The sequence below is a fragment of the Oryzias melastigma genome, linkage group LG7 (assembly GCF_002922805.2).
Source record: "Oryzias melastigma strain HK-1 linkage group LG7, ASM292280v2, whole genome shotgun sequence".
Taxonomy (NCBI): Eukaryota; Metazoa; Chordata; class Actinopteri; order Beloniformes; family Adrianichthyidae; genus Oryzias; species Oryzias melastigma.
The window spans coordinates 27,517,450-27,538,926 of NC_050518.1; the positions used below are offsets into that span (position 1 = coordinate 27,517,450).

The 21,477-nt window shown below is 40.0% G+C and overlaps 1 protein-coding gene across 10 annotated transcripts in view; it reads left to right on the forward strand.

Moving 5' to 3' along the window:
• hdac7a (histone deacetylase 7a) overlaps window positions 1–21,477 on the forward strand; it is an 82,802-nt gene that overhangs the window by 42,359 nt on the left and 18,966 nt on the right. For 7 of the 10 annotated variants that reach the window (XM_036212949.1, XM_036212952.1, XM_036212953.1 and 4 more), the window contains 7 exons: window positions 15,217–15,386; window positions 15,466–15,556; window positions 17,444–17,552; window positions 17,628–17,728; window positions 20,197–20,319; window positions 20,392–20,501; window positions 20,966–21,067. In XM_036212949.1, coding sequence (XP_036068842.1) covers window positions 15,261–15,386; window positions 15,466–15,556; window positions 17,444–17,552; window positions 17,628–17,728; window positions 20,197–20,319; window positions 20,392–20,501; window positions 20,966–21,067 — 762 coding nt within the window. In that variant the 5' untranslated portion in view covers window positions 15,217–15,260. Of the gene's footprint in view, window positions 1–1,942; window positions 2,176–5,404; window positions 5,478–15,216; window positions 15,387–15,465; window positions 15,557–17,443; window positions 17,553–17,627; window positions 17,729–20,196; window positions 20,320–20,391; window positions 20,502–20,965; window positions 21,068–21,477 lie in introns of those variants that run through there. The other 3 variants (XM_036212945.1, XM_024293764.2, XM_036212954.1) reach the window with 3 other exon arrangements.

Below are 21,477 nucleotides of genomic sequence, written 5' to 3' on the forward strand. Positions count from 1 at the left end.
GTGACTATAGCTTCACTTCAGAGAGATCCCTCATCATCTGGTGTTTTGGGTTCCTGTACTGCGCTCACACAACGCTTTCACCTAATGCGACTGTTTCTGCAGCACACACACAGGTAAACACACACACTCGCACGTGCACAGACGTGCACGCAGACCACATTCTGGCCAGCTGCTGTGGGAAGACGAGGACTCGAATGGGAGTGACAGCTGTGGATTCCTCAGGATGAAGGAGGAAAATGAGAGATGGGACGAGTCGCAGAGGGGATGAGTGTGCCAGCACAGCAACTGGTTGTGGGAGAGAACCAAGAGAAGAAAAAAGGAAAAAGATCGGCAGGAATGAGAGGATGTGGAGTCGCTACAAGACCCAGCCTGAAAGCGGAACTTTCTGATGTATCAGGAAAACTTTTTCCGAGTCTCACATGAAAGCAGGGAAACATTTCACAGCGCAGAGCGAAAAACATGGCTTAGCATTTCCTGGTAGTTGTGGCATTTTTCTGTTGGGGGGGGCTGTGAGAGCTGGAGGGATCAGAGTGAGAAACATGTGATCCTAACGGCTGTTTTTAGACTATTCATAGAGATCCTGAGTTGCGCAAGGCTCATTTGGCAACATTTTTTTTCTAATAATCCATCGAGATTTTTTTTTTTGACGGATGATTGTAAACTAAAGAAGCTGCCCACGTTATTCTGAAACTTAAAGGTTAAGACCTCACCTTTTGGTTTAAACATAAAGTTAAAAAAACATATGCTGCTCGACTAAACAGGAAAAAAAGGTTTTAATCCGTGAGCTAAAACCTGCAGATTCCAGTTTTAAACCACTATTATTTTCTGTTATTTTTACCAAAGTTATGAAAAAAAAAACTACTCATTTTCCTAGTGATTATGGGGAAACACTTGAATAAGAAGACTAAAACATCAGCAGTTGATTTATACAAAACTAAAGTCTGTGGATTAGACTTCAAAGAGGCTTTTGAAATACATTAAAACCAAACCTAACTAGTTTGTCAATCGTTTACTGCAGGAGTGTCAAACTCAAACACACAAGGAGCCAGAATCCACAACACACTTTAGGCCGCGGGCCGAACAGGATAAACATTGATTGAACACTCTAAAACTACATTTTTAAAACTTTAAAACCGTAACTTTTTAACAGAATTATGAAGTAGATGTATAGCATTACCTGTGATAATGCTAGTGTGAATGCTGTAAGCTGAATTTGGCTGTTGAAGATGCTGAAATTGATAGCTGAAAACGTAGCCAGCTAAAATATTTTTGCTAAAAACATATTTTGTCAAAATTATACAAGTTAGAAATGAGCGCAAGTCATTAATAACAATAAACTAAAATGATCTGGAGGGCCAGATCCGGCCCCTGGGCCTTGACTCAGACACATGTGGTTTACTGAGTAGTTTTCCATGGAAGACTTGTGTTCAGGTGTGCACCTGCTGCCTTGAGGCCACTGTTGGTCAATAATCGGAGTGGTTGATTAATACCGGAGCCCTCTGCTTCCTGACAACACCTACAGAACCAGAGCTGTGGAATTCTGACGAATCGCCGCCGCCTGATTGTGTCGACTCACCGTGACAGCGATTGAGAGGTTTAAGTGCTGCGGGGCCTGGACGGCGCTGAGCGTCACAACAGAGAGCGGGGAAGGAAATGGGAGTCTAAACTGAGCTTTAAAACAGGAAGCCAGCCTGGTTCTCTCATTGTTGTGCTTTTATAGAACCAACTTCCTGCCGACCGGACTGCCCCCGTTACCGTGGTTACCCCCACCGGGGATGAGGATGGACCTCAGAGATGAAGGCTTTTATGCATCAAAGGAAAAGTGTGTTTGTGGGGGGGCGGGGCTTGTGCAGCCTTTAGGGCAATAATCAGTTTTAACCGTGGAAAACTTGATCAGAACCAAAACAAACCCTGTTTTTCAGCAGGCGTGGGGCTGCTGCGTGAACAGAGTCGTGAAAACAACAGTTTGGTGTCGGGCTGAGCCGCTTATCGATGGCAGAGCAGAACGAGGAGAGAAGGAGAAGGAGTTAAAAGAAAAGAGGATGTGGCCGGCTGTAAAAGATGACTGGAGGGGAGTGGAGTTCTCTGTCTAATTATAGATCCTGCTGTGAGCTGAGTGAGGCAGAAGTGCTACTGGGGTTTTCACACAGCCGGATATTTACATGACAAACACGGGTATGTGCCTTCCACTTTATCTGTCATTTACACCGTCTGTTCGTGTGTGTTCTTATCGGGAGAGACGGAGGTGAAACGACCTGCTGCACACACACCGGCCAGCTGTGTGTTTGTGTGTTTGTGCGTCTGTGTGTGTCACAGACTGATGTGAGGAGTTGTGAACCACGGGGAAACTCGTTTCTTTTCTGCTGCTGCTGCTGCTGCTCTTGGTGAATTTAGGAGAACAAAAGTTGGTGTGTGAAGTCTGGATGTTTATGGAAAGTTGGACTTTTGGAAACTGGACTCGTTGTGCGTTAAACATCAACCTTCTTCACCCAGCCAGCAAGACCAGGTGGGCTCCATATGGTTTAAAAGTGGGCAGAAGATGTGGGACCTAATGGGTTTGTCCACAGTTTCTGTGGTGGTCCCACCTGTGTTTGCCCACATTAGATTAAGTGGACACTCAGCGTGTTGGCTCACTACGTTAGTCAGCCGCTTGATGGACAGCTTAATAAAATGAAGCTCGCTACAGCGGAGCTCGCTAGCTTGATACAGCGGAGCTCGCTAGCTCAAAACAGCAACTAGCTTGATGCAGCAGATCTCGCTACCTTGATACAGTGGAGCTAGCTTGATGCAGTGAAGCTCACTAGCTTGATGCAGCGGAGCTCCAGTGTTTACATTCTTTGATTTACTGTGACTTTTCAACCTTTAACACGATAATTCCAGTAGATTCTGAAGGAGAAAAACGGCGTGAATCTGCTGGAATTATCGTGTTAAAGGTTGAAAAGTGTTGTATGTTAAATATTTTGTCACTGTGACATCTCATGTGTTAAAGGGTTAGTCCTCTAAATTGAAACAGTTTAATAATCTCAAATTACATTACTTTTTATGATTTAACACTTTTCAGCAAAAAGTTCAGATTTTTGTTCGTTAAATAAGGAAGTGAAAAATAGGAAGAATTTGAAATGATCAGAAAGTTCTATTCAGTGTTTTGATCTAAATCGTCTGTTTAATTACAGATGTTTTTTCTTTATTACCACAGACTGATGTGAACATGACTTGTATTCATGTCAAGGTGCTTCCTTGTGATTTGACTCACATCCTCCTTTGATCTGCTGATCATCTGGAGCTTCTGGAAGTTCAGTCTCTGCGGCTGAAGTTTTCTCTGGAAAAGACCTCCAACGACATGTTGCAATCCCGCCTCGCCCACGCTCGGATCACACAATGACTCGCAGCCGTAATAGGATTGGCAGTGGGAAATAAATCAAACAGATTATATTAGATGAGCTCACAGAGACGCGTTTGTTAGATCCCCCGTGCACGCTGGTGCAAGTAGCGGGAGATGCATGAGAGGAACAAAACCTGAAGTGGTTTCTCATGGATTTGAGGAGTCTTCCTCCACTTTGCTCTTTTTATGACTTTCCCAGAAAACTCATTTTTCCTAAAAGGCTGGAGACGCCACAGACAGAACACATTTCTGGTGTTTTTCTGTGACACTGATGTCACCGTGAGCTCTCGTGAACTAATGACACCTCTATCTGGCTGAAATAGCTGCGTCTTAAAGCTGCAACGTGAAGACAAACCAGTCCTAACTATATTTGGAAATGTGAGAAGACACAAAGCGCTGGCGTCTGCTATGCGGACTGTTGACTTGTGGCGATGGTGTAAAACCAGCGGCGCTATCCGGGCTGTCATTTCTGTGTCAGCAAGCTCTTGTGCAGGTTGTGGAAATGCTGAACGGCTCGCTTTTCTTGTCCTTTTGAGCTTGGCCGCTTGTTTTCACTCACTTTAGTGGAGAAACAAAAATGGTGAGCACAGCAGATGACCTGAACATGCTGAGACTGACGGAGAAAACGAAACATGACAAAACCTAAGTTTTTAATTATGACAGCACCCCTCCCCAAACGGGCAGATCCCAGATGCCCAAAACACTCAATGAGGAGGGGACCCTTATGTAAAAACAAAAGTCTAGAAAACAGACAGATGTGAGGGGTATCAGAACCCCTCCTCAGGAGCAGACGTGAAGAGGGTCCAAGGTGGTCGGGTCGTTCTGTCAGGAGGACCCAAACGCAGGACACCAGGCTCGGTGACAGGAACTTAAGCCTTTCAATAAAGTAACAAAAACCTTTTTAGAAACAAAAATGGTGACTGAACAGATGACCTGACACTGGGGAACTGAAAACCAGACACTTAAATATACTGAGGTTGATTACCCAGATCAAGACAGCTGTGGATGATTTAACCTGAACATGGTGAGACTGAGAGGGAAAACAGAACCTGATAAAACCTAAGCACAGAATCCTGACAACTTCAGCGACAGACTTCAGCAAATCCTCGTCCTACCTGTCAGACCAGTCCCGATTAAGTTGTACCCAAGATTGAAATAAAACAAAAGAGCAGGGAGGAATCAGCAGGCGTGTGGGGGGGGGGGTTACCCAGGTTTCCCAGCTGTGGGAGTGACTCTTATCCCACTTTAAAACACACACACGGCCTAAAATCAGCCCAAAACTCAGCATATTCTTAACGTTCTGTGCAGCCGAGCAAACTGTATCATTCTGCACCGATTTGCATAATGACACACTGCCACTCCTTTCAACAACACACACACACACTGACACACAAGTTTGTCTTGTGGGCTTTGTCAGGAGGAACTCACTGTTTGACGTCGCTGAACCCGAGTGAAAGACGCATTTTAGCGTCAAATCTGCTTTTAATCCCAGCTGATCCAACAGTCTTCGGATACACTGAGAGGCTTTTGTGTGCAGGGAATAACCGGAGCTTTAGGCATGTCTTCACCTCAGTCAAAAAAGCCCACACTCTGTTTATGTAGCTGATAAAACCCTTTCAAACCTCTTATTAATGTTTCAGCTTTTATTATACACAAGGACTTTCTGCAGCGGAAGGGAAAACACTTGAACTTCACGTTGGTGCTGATGAAGTTTTAAATGTTCTGTTTCCTAAAAGCGGGTGGACTTTGCTGAAAGTTGGCGTTCAGAAGACAAGCGTATCCTGTTACCCGGAGCTCCCAAACAGACCTGCTGCCTAAATATACATGTCTTCATCACATGGCCGTGCATGCCTTGTATGTTTTTCCAGCACATGCCATCCCGACTTTGTTTGCTCAGTAAAAAACAGTTATTTAAATTAAATCAACTCGAAATCTCCACCGCAAGGTCAGGATTAGTTATTTTGCTGGAGCAACAACATTGTTGGGTTGTAATGAGCTGTAACACAATATCTTTCTTTAGGGATCTGTTAACGTCAGAGCATCGACTTACGCCGGGGGAGAAACGCTCTGGACGGCTGCAGCTCGCCCGCTGAAGGTCAAAGAACAAACCACAACATGAATTCAGCATGGCAACTCACATCTTTACACAGTTTTTGAAATGGTGCGCAGTGAAGGCGTCATTAATCAAAGATGTGTTGACTCAAATGAGGAAGCCAGGTTTAAAATCCTTCCAAAATTCGCTGGAAACCGAACTTCAGATGTAAGAAAAACGAAGTCCTAGATGAAAAGATGCAAACATTAACGCTCATTTGTACTCGTGTATGATGGTCTACCTGCAGATAAGGTTCTGGAAAGGTCTCAAACTGGCGGCCCCCGTCTTAATATAATAGTTCAGTGTCTACTAAGCAATATCTTCTACATGTCCACACTTCTTTGATGAAATGTTTGTACTTCATTTGTGATGTTTCAGCTTCCTTTATGCTTAAAACTTTGCATTTGCTATTGTCATTGGTACTGGTCCTCAGAAAAGTTGCTAGCATCGTTAGCTCCTGTCGTTTTACAGGACGTGCAGAAGATATTGCTTAGTAGTAGACATAGACAGTGGACCAAAAACATATTTTTGATACAAATGGAACCCCATACGGCCCAGACTCAGCTAGACTCTGCCTTCAGTGGCCCCAAGGTACACTGAGTTTGAGACATGACTATTGGTGGCAAGTTTCTGGTTCAAAGCTTGTCTGAGTTTGCATGTTTTCCCAAAGTATATGTGGGTTTTCTTGGATTCTCCAGCAGCATCTCACCTGCTGCTCAAAGACACACTTCTCTGTTTTTTTGTTGTTGTTTTTTTTGGGGTGTTTTTAAACATGACACGTGTCAAAGTCAAGGCCCGGGGGCCGGATCCGGCCCTCCGGGTAATTCTATTTTATTGCTATTAATGACCCGATTAAAACATTGAAAGTTATTTAAGGTTTAAGTTGATTTATTCTGGAATAATATTCCTGCCTTTTTCTTATTCATAATTATGTTAAAAAGCTACAGTTATAAAGTTTTAAAAAATTAGCATTCTGCTAGCTTTTTGGACTATTTTGGCATTTACTAAGATTTTTTAAGCTATTTTGGAATTTAGCTAATAATTTAGCTAGCTATCAGCTTCAGCGTTTTCAGCTATCAAATTCAGCATCTTCAGCTATCAAATTCAGCTTACAGCATTCACACTAACATTATCACAGGTAATGCTGTATATCTAGCTCATAATTATGTTAAAAAGTTAGTTTTAAAAATGTATTTTTAGAGTGTTCAATAAATGTTTTTCCTGTTCGTCCCGTGACCTGAGATGTGTTTTGGATTTTAGCCCCCTGCGGTTGAGTTTGACACCCCTGGTGTAAAGTCTGAATCAGCTAATTTCATATAGTAGGTGACCATTATGATGTTTTAATGGGCACTCTGCAGCCAATCAGAATCGAGTATATCTATTTAATAATTTAACAAAAGAAAAAAATGTAGAATTTGTTTAGAGAAGTTAACTTTAATTTGAAATACAGTTTTGAATGTTTAGATAATTAAATACAATGATCTGGTAATGCTTTATAATAAGATTCTTTAATAAACTACTAATGAGACATTAACAAGCATTAGTAATGTGGTTTTAAGCTGATTATAAAGATATTTATTAGCATTTGTTGGAGTCTTACAAATGACTTACAAGTTTAAATGAACTTCTCATGAAGATGTTTTTTAGCATTTGTTAATCCTTTATAAATTATTTGTTAACATTACCAATGATTTCCATTGTTTTTCAAATTTTTACTGTACATTTATTTTATGGTGACATATCTTTAACAATATCGCATTGCCAGACTCCTGTCAATACCAATCAGGACAAAATGAGAATCAATAGGAACTAAATTGAGAATCTAGAATACTGCAGTTAATGAATCACTCTTGTTTCGTAACATAATACATTTCCAACGTCTTCTCTCGCATCCACCCTCTTTCTTTTGCGTCTTTGCTCAATTTAAATGCATTTTGTGGAACCAGGTTACCAAAAAGCGTCCGATACATGAATGTTTTCTTTAAGGAGTAAGTCTGCTGAAACCAAGCAGGCAAAGCACCAAACTGCAGATCAGGTTTTATAAATAAAAGTCTGAGAGATAATTGTTTTTTTTTTTTAAATAAAGTGGCTGCAGACATCATGACTGAAGTACAGCTGGTGAATCAGCACGATCAGCTTTTACTACATGAACTTTGGAATATTTTTCACTGAGAATATTTGAATATTTGAGATGAAATCTGTGACGTTTTCCTGTAAATGTCACATTCCTCTGCATGAGTTTACCTGATCCGTACAGGTTCCATCACAGATGGCTCCTCATGTCTGGTTTTCACGTGGAAACAAAACGCTCTTTGTAGGTAAATGCTGGATGAGTGTGTGTTTTTCTATTAATAACCCATGGAAAGCAGGAAGGCAGGAGACACTGGTGTTCCCAGCTGCGTGTTTGTGTCCACTGTAGCAGGCTTTGTTCCCTTGTATAAGCATGTTCTCCCCTTTTCCTGAGAATAATACCCTTATTATTCTTTGGTGTCATAATGGAGAATGGATGTGCATGTCAGTGTGTGTTTTTACGAGTGTGTGTCCCTGCCAAAGGACACGGTCAACATCCAGGCGGCCTGTGTCTCTGTGGGTCCTCATGAAGAGCAGGAGGAGCGCTGACACTGCTGCTGTTGTGCTCGTGCATCAACACACTGCTTTGTCATGTTAAGCTAAATGGGGATTTTTGAAAAACAACACGTTGGTGTCTGTTCCTGCTGGGAGAGACGTCCTCCTCCTGACATCTGAGCGGCACGGAGACGTCAGATGAAGTTGTTACGGGGCATTCTGGGTGTGCGGTTGAGATGTAGTTTTCAGTGTCAGGCAGGTTGGTATCTGCTCCAGCCTGTTTTCATCTGCAGCTGTGTGGAACGACAACACTTGGGTCTCCCCCGTGTGTGTGTTCGCTTTCCTTTGCCGCTTGTGTTCAACAGGGTGCCTGAGGTTGAGTTTATGCCGTTTCTGCAGGTTTACTGCGTATCCACGATTCAAATAGGTGGACTGAAGTCTGATTAGCCAATGAGCCACGAGCAAGTCCCCCTATGACAGTTTTTTTTTTTTTTAAAAAAAGTCTCCTGTAGTGTTTTAATTATGATTACAACGTTTTTAACCAAAATCCCACAGCCTAAATGTCTTAAAAAACATTTTTCATGTTGATCTGAAGCCTCTGTTTCCAAAATCTCCTCTGAGGGGGCGTGGCTTTTGGAGCATAGCTGAGCTCCGCCCCTGATCCCACCTGTCTGATTAAAATAGCTCCGTGCAGGCACGTGCACACATAGGGCCCTAGGGGTGCTTGAGCACCTGCCCTTTTTGCCTCGTGTCAAAAAGTCCCCTTATGCCCTGTTTTTTTATTTTTTATTTTATTATTTTTGTATTTAGATTAATAACTCTTTATGCTGATATAAGAAAAAAAAAGAAAAACATTGCTGTAAAATCCCCCACGTTCTATCATACTTCACTCCACTCGGTCTCAGAGAACGAGAGAGAGTGAGTGACAGCGAGAGAAACTTCTGCTGCTCCACGGAGAACTGAAGAGACGTGACAGTGAAGCAGCTTAAACCTGTTGGTCCTGGTCCAATCACCGTCCGCTGATTCAACCAGCTGAAATGTGGTTATATTTCAGAAAAACGCTCTAGGTTAGTCCAGGAGTTCTTTTCTAGCCAGATGACTGTGCATTACATCAAGTAAGCACACATAATGCAGGGAAAGGAAGTTGGGTACAAAATAAAACACTGGGGGGATTTTCAAAATAAAAGTATGCCGTTTTTTTTTTTTATGTCAAAACTAGGGTAGTTCATAGCTTCCTCACTACAGGTCTAAAACTAAATTGATATGTTTAAATAACATTTTCTGATTAAAATTACCTTCTTGAAATTCTTTTTCATTCAGTTTCTCAATTTTTGTATTTAAATCTTTGAAATCAAAACAAAATCATATGTTTAAAGGACAGGATGCAAAAGGGAGTTTAGCCAGCTGTGAATATCGAACAAGAGTCACTTTGGGTTCAGCTGTCAAAACCACAAAACTATGTTTAAACCCAGAATGCAGGACACTGTGGTTTAGTGGCAGAAAACAACTGTAGATGATCAACATGAACCTGAAGTGACTGACAGCAGACAGAATACCACACAAACTCACTGAAACTCCAAACTAACATCCTCACAGCAACTGTGTGATAATGATATTAGATCATAATTTTTCAGCATTCTGGGGATGAAAGTTGTTGGATCTGTGTTTAAAATATTACAATTTCTATTAAATTTATTTCATGTTGCATCACAATGTCAAAATAAAGTCTCCAGTGTTTTAATGCTTTGGATGTTTTCCAAGTCTATGATAAAGTGAACTCATGTTGACAATAAATTGTTTATTTAAAAAAATGACACTTGTAACACTTCCACCTACACAGGACATGGTAGTTATCTCTTAATACTTAGTTTTAACAATTTCCTTCATCAACATATCGCTTAAAGGACAAATAAAAAGAAAAATGTGTTTTTGCTGTTGCCCTTCTACAACTCAAAAATCCTGTGCACGACCCTGGCTCTGTGTAAATCTTCACTGCTGCGGCATACAACAATCAAATCCTGTTGTTCATGTTCATTTGCACTGTTTTTCTCACTAACAACTCTAGAAATCACATTTAGATTTTTTTTACATTTTAAATTGTTATAGCACTTTTATGAAATAGAATAAATTGTAAAACGATGATAGATATTGAAAATTAAATGTCCTCTGGAAAAAGAGGGCAAAAACGCACATTTACAGGACATTCTCCGACCTTTTCATAGTCAAAATTAGCAGAGAAGGGCTAAACTGAAGAAATGAAGTACTAAATATTGATTAAACATTTATTTCTGTTGAAAGTTAACATGGTGTTAATGTGTGCTATGAGAAATTAACACACTTTGCAGAGAGATCACGGAGGTTGTAGTAGAGATTGTGCAAAAGAGACTCCTCCCCCTCCCTCCATAACCACATCATAATATGAAAACAGTCTTCAGAAAAAGTCTTCTTTTCTGGAACTTATGGAGTTTCCGCTCATTCATGGAATTTAAAGACCAAAACAAGCCTTAAACTTGTCTCATTATTCTTTGAGAGCATCTTAAAAATGTCTGATCTGCTGGGAAGGATTTTGTGATGCAGAAAGTAGAATGACTGGGATGACATCAGAGTACAGAGGTGGATCAGGATGATTACGTAATCCTATCGTGTCAATGATCATAATGTCGCACATGGTTGATGGGTGCAGTTTTCCTGCCCAGTTTGAGTTTCTGTCCGTTCAGTAAATGTTGAGTTTCTTCTTTTTCTGGGGTTGACACAGTCCACGTGACAGACGCATCATTTCATCAAGCTGAAGTTTAAACCTGAGTCACATACTGTGGGCTTTTGGGTTGTTCGGGTCCGTTGAGGGTCGTAGAGAGGAGATGCCACATCTTCAGAAGAGCGCAGGTGTGTCCTGCAGTTCCCTTGAGACTTGTACGACAACCTTAAGGGACATTGTGAAAATGGAATGTACTACTTTTGTGGGTGTGGTAAGTTCTTGAATAAAAGTTTCACGCACTTATGACGTATGGGCGATGTTGTCATACGGCGTCGTTACGCCACTCTCTTATCCAGAGTTCTCGAACTTAGTTGACCTTTGGGTCACTGAATTCAGAGTCTGGCTGAGGGTGGGCCATATGGGGTCCAAACTGTGTCAAAAATATGTTTTTGCGTCCATTGTCTTTGTCTACTGAACAAGTTTATTGAACATTTGTTCATGTCTATGTACAACTAAACATCTTCTCCATGTCCTGTGAAACGAGAGGAGGTAATGACGCTAGCAACTGTTGCTAAGGACTTTTCTGACGACCAGATCCAAGCGCATACGTATCATGTGAACAGCGCTAACGGGCTTCTTTTGTAGTAAAAAAATCTCTTCGACACACCTGCGTCTCACCTATCTCACCCTCACTTACTCTTACTTGTTGTTCAAATGTTCACTACGACCTGTCGCCCGCAGCATACCCATAGATTAAAAAAAGTTAGCATGATTATTTTCGCTCCATGAACTCAATTTCCCATGGCTCCCCCCACAGACCGTCTGTATCCTCGCGTAAGGGCAGATGTGACTTAAGGCTCTAAGCCAGGAGTCTCCAACCTGCAGCTCCAGATCAACATGTGTCTCTTTTATCTCTCCATGGTGGCTCCAAACATGAAATAAATCATGGAGACTGCTGACCCAGACATGTCGACCGTCAGAGTCAGCAGCTCCTGATAATGGCTGCATAACCAAAACTACCTAAAGAAAACAAATAAACAAAGCCCGCACACTAAGACTACCAAGATCCAAACTAAAATAACAAAACCCAGCAGAGTAAGACTGCTGAGGACAAAGAACAAAAAATAAAATAGCAATTCTATAAAGTAAGGATTACTAAATTAGCATTTATTTAATTTACATTAGTTAAATGTATAAATTGATGTCTGAGGTTCACATAGATGATAAACTATGTAGGTTTTTACATCCTGTTGACCTGAAGACTTCTTGTTTGATCAACTCTACCTCCAGAATGAACAGATTTTATATGCAAAGAAAAACTTTAGTAAAAAGTTTGATCTTTTATGAGTTAAAAGCATATATTATCTTATGCTGCACAACATTGGTGAACAGCTGTGCAGAGCTGCACTGAGATGATCCTGTTTGATACAGATTTTATTTTATATTTAAAATAACTTATTTGAGCTTCTGTTAAACATAAAAAAAATATTTTGAGAGATGCTAAGTTCTTTATATATTTTTGCTTTTGTTCATGCCAAAAAATAGACAAAATCCATATTTATTATTAAAAAAGAAGGTCATGAATGTAACTTTCTTAAAGGCTGAAGTAAGACTATACAGCTCCTTCTAGGTTTTGATCAGTAGAAATCGAGCCCAAATAGCTCTTTCACTGTTAAAGGTTGCCGACCCCTGTCCTAAGCTTTGACCACGCCTGTCTAAAAATATCAACTTCAATTGATTGGTTAAATATTTGCATCGGCGACTCGTAAAACAGGTGTAAAGAGAAGGCACATCTGTATTTTCCTTACTGCCACATGCTGCATATTTGTCCACATGTTTCATGTTACCGCAGGATGCATGCGAAGGTTACCCTTTGGTCTGTTTACGTATGAGTCACTGTACATTTTTGGAGACATAGACAAGAACATCTGCATGCATGAGTGAGGCAGAAACCAGCCTCAGCCTTTTCCCAAGCTGCTCCCTGCCCGGACCCAGTTTTAGGGCTCCGGGAGGCAATCTTTCCCGTTGACTCACCCAAGCTATGCAAATATCCCCAACAGCATGCAAAGAGCATGGAAATGCACATGTGTCTTTGTTCCAAACAAACACAGTCCGAAAGGTTTTGTCATTGTGTTGAGATGCCATATTAGATCCAAAACGCGGCATGCGTTTCCTTTTTTAAGACTTGAATTAATACAGAAAACTCCCTTTTCTGAGCTCACTCCAGATTCAAAGCATCAACAACAGAAATACATTTTTATTCTACTTTGTCTCTCATTTCTCGCTTTTTTACAGACTTCACTAAATATAAACTGTCAATTTACTAATTTATTTACTTTAGCTATTTAAAAAAAAGGAGAAATAATTAAATTCTGTTTGAACAGATTCTATTCACACATTATGCATTATAAAAATGATAGTAACAATGAAGTCAAATTGAGATTTTTGGTATTTTTACATTTAAATTCTGTAATTTCCTGAACATTTCCACAAAAAGAATTCCCACATTGTGGGTTTTGTGTGGAGAACACAAAGCATTGTTCTCTTCTCCCACAGTCAGCCTAAGCAAACAGGGAACAGATGTATGAAAAATGTGTACACAAGCTAATGCTCGCATGCATATGAGCGGGTATTTTTCAAGGAAGCTTCCTTATGATGAGCTCATTCACTTCACACTGAGCATGAACATTTTCAAGAATGAGAAGGCTGACACGACCAGACGGGCCGAAAAACTACAAAGAACTGTTTCCCCTCTGAGCCTTCCTTGTCATCAGGTTTTAGGCCCACTCAAGGGAAGTTTCTATGGATTTAAAGCTCAGAAATTACTGAATATACTGAAAATCTGCTACACACTCACTGATGATCTAACAAGTCCACCTTTTCATCTGAATTATTCTCCTGTTTGGTGCCATTTTTCCTGCTTTGCAACAGATTAATGGATTTGTTTTGTTCTTTTTGTTTATTTTCAGTTTAATTTCATAACTCATCTCTGGAGTTTTGATTATTGTAACTGTTTTCGGAAAGTCAAAACTCAATCACGCTTTTGGCAATTTCAGCAATCTTGGAATAAAAACATTCAACTTATTCATTACTGTATTTTTGGTGTTCATGAACTTTATAGTTTTTGAAATATTGAGCAAAATATGTCCCATAGGAAATGAATGAGAAAGTCTTCAAATTTGAAAATTTTAAGCAGATTAGCTACAAGAATTTAAATATATTTGTGGGCCATGTTTTCATCTTTTATAGTAATTTTCATAAAATTTGGAGTTTAGCTAATATTTTAGCAACATGCTAAAGTTTTTGGCTAATTTGTTATCTATTAAGTTTTTTTTAGACAAACTTAGAGTTTAGCAAATATTTTAGTAAAATGCTAATGTTTTGGGCTAATTTGTTATCTACTGGGGTTTTTTATGCTAATTTAGAGTCTGGCTTCTATTTTAGCAACATGCTAACGTTTTAGACTAGTTTAGTTTACTGATGAATTTAAGGCTATTTTGGAGTTTAGCTCATAATTTTCCAACATGGCAACATTTTGGGCTAATTTGGCGTCTGCTGAGGTTTTTTATGCTAATTTGGAGTTTAGCTTCTATTTTAGCAACAGGCTAACATTTTTGACTAATTTAGTTTACTGAGGAATTTTAGGCTATTTTAGAGTTTAGCTAGTATTTAATCAACGAGCTAACTTTTTTGGGTAGTTTGGCATCTACTAAGGTTTTTGGGCTAATTTGGAGTTTATCTCATATTTAAGCAACACACTAAAAATGTTTGCAAAATTGGCATGTATTAGGGATTTTTAATCAATTTTACTACACATCTTCAAAAATTTAGCACTCTTTCATAGTTCTTTGACAAAATTTCCAGTATTTTAGCAAATTTAACATATAACTTTTGTGTTTTCAGCACTTCAGTAATTAAAGTAAATTGCATCACCAAAAAAGCTTCAGCCACTACTTTCAGCAAAAAAGCATTCACTCTAGCATTATCACAAGTAATGCAACTTCTCGTTTATTTGTGTTCTACATAGAAGTAATTTCTGATTGAAAGCTTCCTTTACACTGATGTAAGCAGATATTTTTACCTTGGATCATTTCCAGTTTCACACCTGAATATAAATGTCATGCATCTGACTTATTTTAAGAAATAGACCTATTTCTTCTGTAAGTGTTGGGTGGTGCTTTGGTGCAGAAATCTGTTTATGGAGACTGTAAGCAAATCCTTTCTCTTCTCAGTGGTTGGATTCTGTAATTACTAAGTATAAATTCAAATCTTCATAAACATTGCAACATATTAATCAAAAGGAGCATAAAAATGACTTTCTCTGCTATCTTTTTAAGGTAAAATGTATATATTTTTGAATTAAATCTTTGATATTTTTCCTAACAATGACGCTGTGGTTGATGTCTTCCCGTTTTTGGTTTTAACTGTCTAAAATGTTAAATTCAGGGGCTAAAACTCAAATTTTCTGTTCTCCTTTTGCAGATTCCTCTTTGGCAGTGCTGCAGACCTTGTCGGCTTTGCTTCTCATGGACCTCAGGGTGGGAGAGCGGGGGATGCGCCCTGGTTCCGACACGGCGCTTCTCACCCGGCTGCACCCACCGTTACTCCTGACGACCTCGTTCTCCCAACACCAGCTGCACCAGCAGATCCGGGTAAAGGATGCAAACATGAAAAAAAAAGAGTTCTCTGAGCTTCTGACTCGTGTCTAAACTGGGATTCTTGTGACTGTAGTTTAATATGGAGCAGAGGAGGCAGGAACAAGAGCGCCACGAGAAGCAGCAGGAGCTGCAGCAGCTGAGACACAAAGATAAAAGCCAGCAAAGTGAGTGGATTTACATGGACACAAACTCTACCTCACCAACATTTCTGTTGGTCTTATCTCCACAGCAGCCACTTTATTTTTTTGTCACCTGGGCGTGAATAATAAGCTTTAAGAAGGATCAGCAAATGTACATTTTTGGATTTCTTTAGCAACTTCATTTTTTTTTAACCACGCCCACATTCCTAATAAGTTCATATCATACAGTTTAAGCCAACGGTTCATGCATTCAAATTTCACAAAATTCCAGTCAAAAATATGTGAGTAACATGGGAACGCCACACTAGCAAAATCTCCAAACTTAAAGACCAACATTTTTTCCAAGTAGCTTCCCGACAATACTTGAGGAGTTATGGGGCGATGGATCGAAATCCCCAGGAGGAGATTACAATTGTAGAAGCTACTAAAGGTAGGGCTGGGTTGATGAAATAAATGAATTGATCTAAGATAATAGATCAATAAGCGATCCATAAAAGTAAAGATCGATCTAACACATAACGCTAAAGTCTGCTAGCTTGATGCTAACGTATAATGGGAGATCCCATAGGACGGCTAATGCTAACAATTGGTCGACCTAAACATGCTGACTGAATGAACATCTTTATAAACTCACAGGCGTTAATTTCCCAAACTTTTTTAAGAAAATGTTTTTTAAACTAACCATTTGGGGTCTAAAACAACATTTTTTGATAATACTTTCTTCTTCTTCTGGAATAAGGTGTAATGCTGTAGCACGATCGCCACCTAGTGGCCAAACTGAAACGTCCTCCAGGAGAAGCAGAGGAAATGTTGGAGCTTCTCCTTCTGAACACATGTAACACTGTATGTAAATAACAATCTGATTATAATTTCACTCGTAAATGGAAGGAATATTATTCCAGAATAAATCAACTTAAACCTTAAATAACTTTTAATATTTTACTCTCCATAAAAAATATATATGGTCAAATTATACAAGTTAGAAATAAACGCAAGATAATATTGGGCTAATAATAACAAAAAATTAAAATGATCTGGAGGGCCGGATATAAATACCCAGAGGGCCGGATTTGGCCCCGGAGCTTTGACTTTGACACGAGCTGTAGGTGCTGTATCCATCAAAACTTGGAGGTCCCTGACACATCTATGTTGGTTTTTGGTGTTAGTGGAGTTTTAAATATTTTCTTCATTTTTTAACGGTTCCTCCTTCTATGATGTCATCATTCCTTCAAGGGTTGGGGGGGCGGGTCATCTGCTATGTCCAAAATTTATTTTCAGCAGGTACTAGAAAATGAATTTGCTGAGTTTGTGCCAATTTTTGACTGAAAGGCGCCGTAAGAAAGAAGATAATCTGGTGTTTCAGTCCAGGACGGCTGCAGGACATCCACAGTCGGTGTTTCCCCACTGAGCTTCATTTAACTTCTTTAAAAATATCATCCCCCCCCTAGCAATCATGGCTGAAGAGGAAAGTCCCGGTGAGAGACGTGTGGCTTTGAACAGCCAGAATCTGCGTCACTCCATTTTCAGAGCTGTTTGCTTTCAAAGCGAGCTAAAAATATCCCCACAAGTGAGCTGCAGCGCTGATGTTAAACATAGTGTCGGGTCTGTGCACATCAAGCCACAGGGTCAATATTGACTTGATCTCTTCCTGCACCTGCACTCACGTCTGCGAGTGCACACAGAGACGCACGGGAATACCAGCAAACACGCCGTCAGCCAAAGCCGTGACTTCACCAGCTGACTGACAGTCTGACTGCAGCTGGATGTGTGGAGAGTTTCCCTAAACTTTGTGCATAATCCCTTGTGTCGTCTTGATTTTTGTTATTAAAAAAATAGGACACACGTTTTCACTGAAGACTATGTGAATCTGAATTTTGGAGACTTGTTTGTGACCGTGTCACTGGTGAACAGGTGCAGTGGCGAGTTCCCTGGTGAAGCAGAAACTCCAGGAAGTGATCCTCAAGAAGCAGAAACAGGCGGCTCTGGAACGGACGAACCCCGCACATCCTGTCCCGTACAGGTACGCACACCTGGAGAAGAAAAAACGATGCATCTGTGGATGCAGACTCCCCTAAAATGATGTGTGTTTTGTCAGGAAACTGGGCCCAGACCCCAGCGCATCCACCCAGCCTCTGGTCTCACCCCCCTCACAGTCTTCACCTGAGAGCTCCGAGGGAACGCCGCTGCGCCGGGCAGGTAAAGGAAATCCACCTTCACGTACTGCACTTTTGTTTCCCTAAAATATGAACTTCCTCCAAGACATAAATCAGGTCTTAATGATAATTTAAAAAACATTGAAAACATAAAGCAGATGAACTTTTTCCCACTCCAATCATCCTTTGAGCTGTTTAGTAATCTTTAAACACCCACTCTGATGAAAATGGGGTTTGTGACACATGTGGCACATAAAAATTGAACTCAAAACTGTATTTCTGAGTATTTCTTTATTCAAAATAGTGAGTCAGAAGCAGATACAAAAATAGTTTGAAAAAAAACTTATATGATGTAGAACAGTGGTCCCCAAAGCACCGGGTGGTCCGTGGATCCGGGCCATGAAAGAACTAATAAATTACTCACGTTTTTTTTTTTTTTTTTCATGAGACAGAAATCTTTTAGTTTGAAAATCGACTGGATTTTCTCGATTAGCTTGAGCGCTAAAAGCAGTCTCGCGGCGCGTAACACAAGAAAAGTTCCATGTGGTTTGCGAATGCATGGGATACGTTTTTAAGTTTTTGACCACTCTCAACGTTGACATGTCTGCTTTTAGTGAAATACCGAAGAAATAACAAGAGTAAAGTACTAAATATTGATTGAATTTTTGTTTCTTTTGTAAGTGACTAGTGCTGCCACAAGCGATTATTTTAATAGTCAATTAATCACAGATTATTTTTTCCAATTAATCGACAAATCGGGTCATGCACAAAGTGGATGGAAAACAAACATCTTAACAATAGCTTTAAACTAACTAAAAGCTAGAAAAATTGGTCTACACGTGATGGTGCTAGTGTGAATGCTTTTGGCTGAAAGTAGTAGCTATTTGCATGGTGTTAAATTTGCTAAAATATTGGAAATTTCATTAAAGAACTATGAAAGAATGCTGAAGTTGACCTAAATTTCTGAAAATGTTGCAGTAAAATTGCTTAAAAATCCCTAAAATATGCCAATTTTGCAAAAAAATTTTTAGTGTGCTCCTTAAATCTTAGCTTAACTCCAAATTAGCCCAAAAAACCTCAGTAGATGCCAAATTAGAAAAAAATCTAGCTTATTGCTTAAATATTAGCTAAACTAAAATAGCCTAAAATTCCTCAGTAAACTAAATTAGTCAAATACCTTAGCATGTTGCTAAAATATTAGCTAAACTAATTTTTTTTGAAAATTAAAGCTGAAAACATAGCTCATGAATATATTTAAAGGTTTTTTGCTAATATACGTACAATGTTGAAATTGGAAGACTTTCTCATTCATTTCCTATGAGACATATTTTGCTAAATATTTCAAAAACAATTTTATGAATATCAAAAATACAAGCAATAATGTCCTCAACGAGATGAACGTTTGATACCAAGATTGCTGAAATCACTGAAAGTCTGATTAAGTTTTTACGTCCTGAAAAACGTACAGAAAGGAGCAGGAGAATCACTATAGTTTGAATGTTTACTAAACAATCACACAATATAGACAACAGTTCATTCAACTTTTAATGAATCGTGCAGCTTCTGTCCTTCATCAGTTTCTGTTATCAATACAAGATTAAATCTAATGAGGTCAGCATCTGAAATAAGGAACTATTTTCAGACAAAGTTTTGGTCTCACTGACTCAAATATAAAAAAGTATATTTTTTGGTGCTAAACTTTGCTCAACTTTACTACACTCTGACTCCATATAATATAAAGTAACGACTAATCGACAAATAAATTAGTCGTCAACTATTTTAATAGTCGATTAGTCGTTGATTAATCGTGTCAGCCCTATAAGTGACCATGGTGTAAGCGGGATATCACCCTTCCAAGTGTAAGTTATGAGAAATTAACACACTTTTCCGAAGCAACCGCGAGGTTCAGGCCTGGTTAATTTCTCATAAGCCACACTTCGTCCTGCATGATCCCTTACATAACTCCCACCAACACAAAATTGATGACGTTGAGCGTCTAGAACCAATTTTTTAAACACAGCATAAGACTGCTCCGCTGGGGATGTGTTTTTTCCTTGCTCTTGCTTTTATCTCTGTTCTTGTTTTACTATGTTCTTTATAAAAAACTCCTAAATTATTGTTTTAATTTTTTTGAGATTTTAATGTAAGGTGCCTTGTTTGACTGCAGTGACGTTAAGGTACCATATTAGTTAAATAAATAAAACGTTTTCTATTCAACGCAGCACAAAGACTGAAATGATCAGGTGGAAGTTTCTTTTTTTCTTTTTTTAGATCAGATGTCAATAATCCGACAACTTTGGCAGAATGTTAAGGGATCAATTGCCGTTCTGAAGAACTGAAAGAACTTTTTTGTGTGCAGCCTTTCTGATTCCCGGAAATGTACTACCCTCTCACACCTGATTAATTTATGACTATTTTCTGTTATGACATGTTCAATGTCTGCAGTCAGAACTCTTAGTTATCAGCCGGTCACGAGCAGACAAATAACTCCCAGACGCTCTCCTTCGTCAGCGTCTGAGCCCAACCTGAAGGTGAAGAACAAGCTGAAGAAACACCTGAACACCCGCAAGAGCCCGCTCACCCGCAAAGAGAGCGCCCCGCCCACCGTCAAGCACCGCGCACCAGACACGCTGGGTAAGCTGACGCGCTCGGGCTGAAATGTGACTCAGACGCGAATCCCACACTCACACACCGATCCATCCGCAGACTCCTCCCCCAGCAGCAGCAGCACGCCGGTGTCTGGCTGCAGCTCCCCCAACGACAGTCTGCCGTGCGAGAACGGACTGCTGCCCTCTGCAGGCGGCCTGTCCCACGAGGTGGGTGCAGAAAAACACAAACACTCTTTTCTGGCAACACTTTCATTGATTAAATAAAGACGTTTGCAGTTTTGACTGTTTCAAAAGTTTCTTGTTAATTTTGGAGCAACAATTGAAGACGAAAACGGAGACGGAAAAACCGGTTTTGCCTGCAGGGACGAGCTGCTCGCCAAACATGAGCTTTGTTGAGACGCTGAGTAATGACATGTTTAAAGCAGTGACACAGGAGCGCCGTGTGTCAGCTGTTCCTGCATAATTCATCTAATCACAGAAAGTCTGAACGCTGTCACACCTGCTGCGGCGGGGGTCTGACTCACACCCCCCTGTCAGGTCTGAGCCTGGTGAGCAGCAGCAGCTCTGCTTTCATGAGGTTATAGCGCCTCTGAAAAACTAAACGGGGAGAAAGCTGCCTCTGAAACTCCAGCGATGTTTCACTTTTATAAGCAACTGTTTGGCGTTTTTAGGCTCACAAGATCTTGCTGAGAGACGGCTCGCTGTCCAGCTTCACCATCCAGAGTCCTTCCACGCTTCCCACCATCACGCTGGGGCTGCCGGCCAACTCCAGGGTAACGCCGCTCGACTGCAGCACACATCCGCCTTCCAGGCTTTTATTAAAAGTCCAGCTATGAGCAATTTTTTGTATTTAAAAAAAAACATTACAAGTAGTGCAGGAGTGTCAAACCCAATCACACAAGGGGCCAAAATAAAAAAACAAAAACCCAAAATATACCTTAGGTCGCGGGCCGAACAGGAGAAACATTTATTGAACACTCTAAAACTACATTTTTAAAAACTTTAACAACTGTAACTTTTTAACATAATTATGAACTAAATTCATAGCGTTATCTGTGATAATGCTAGTGTGAATGCTGTAAGATTAATTTGGCCTCTGAAGATGCTAAAATTAATAGCTGACATCAAAATGATGTGATTCATCTTCTGGATGAAGCCCCGACACCATCCTGCATCTCTGAGT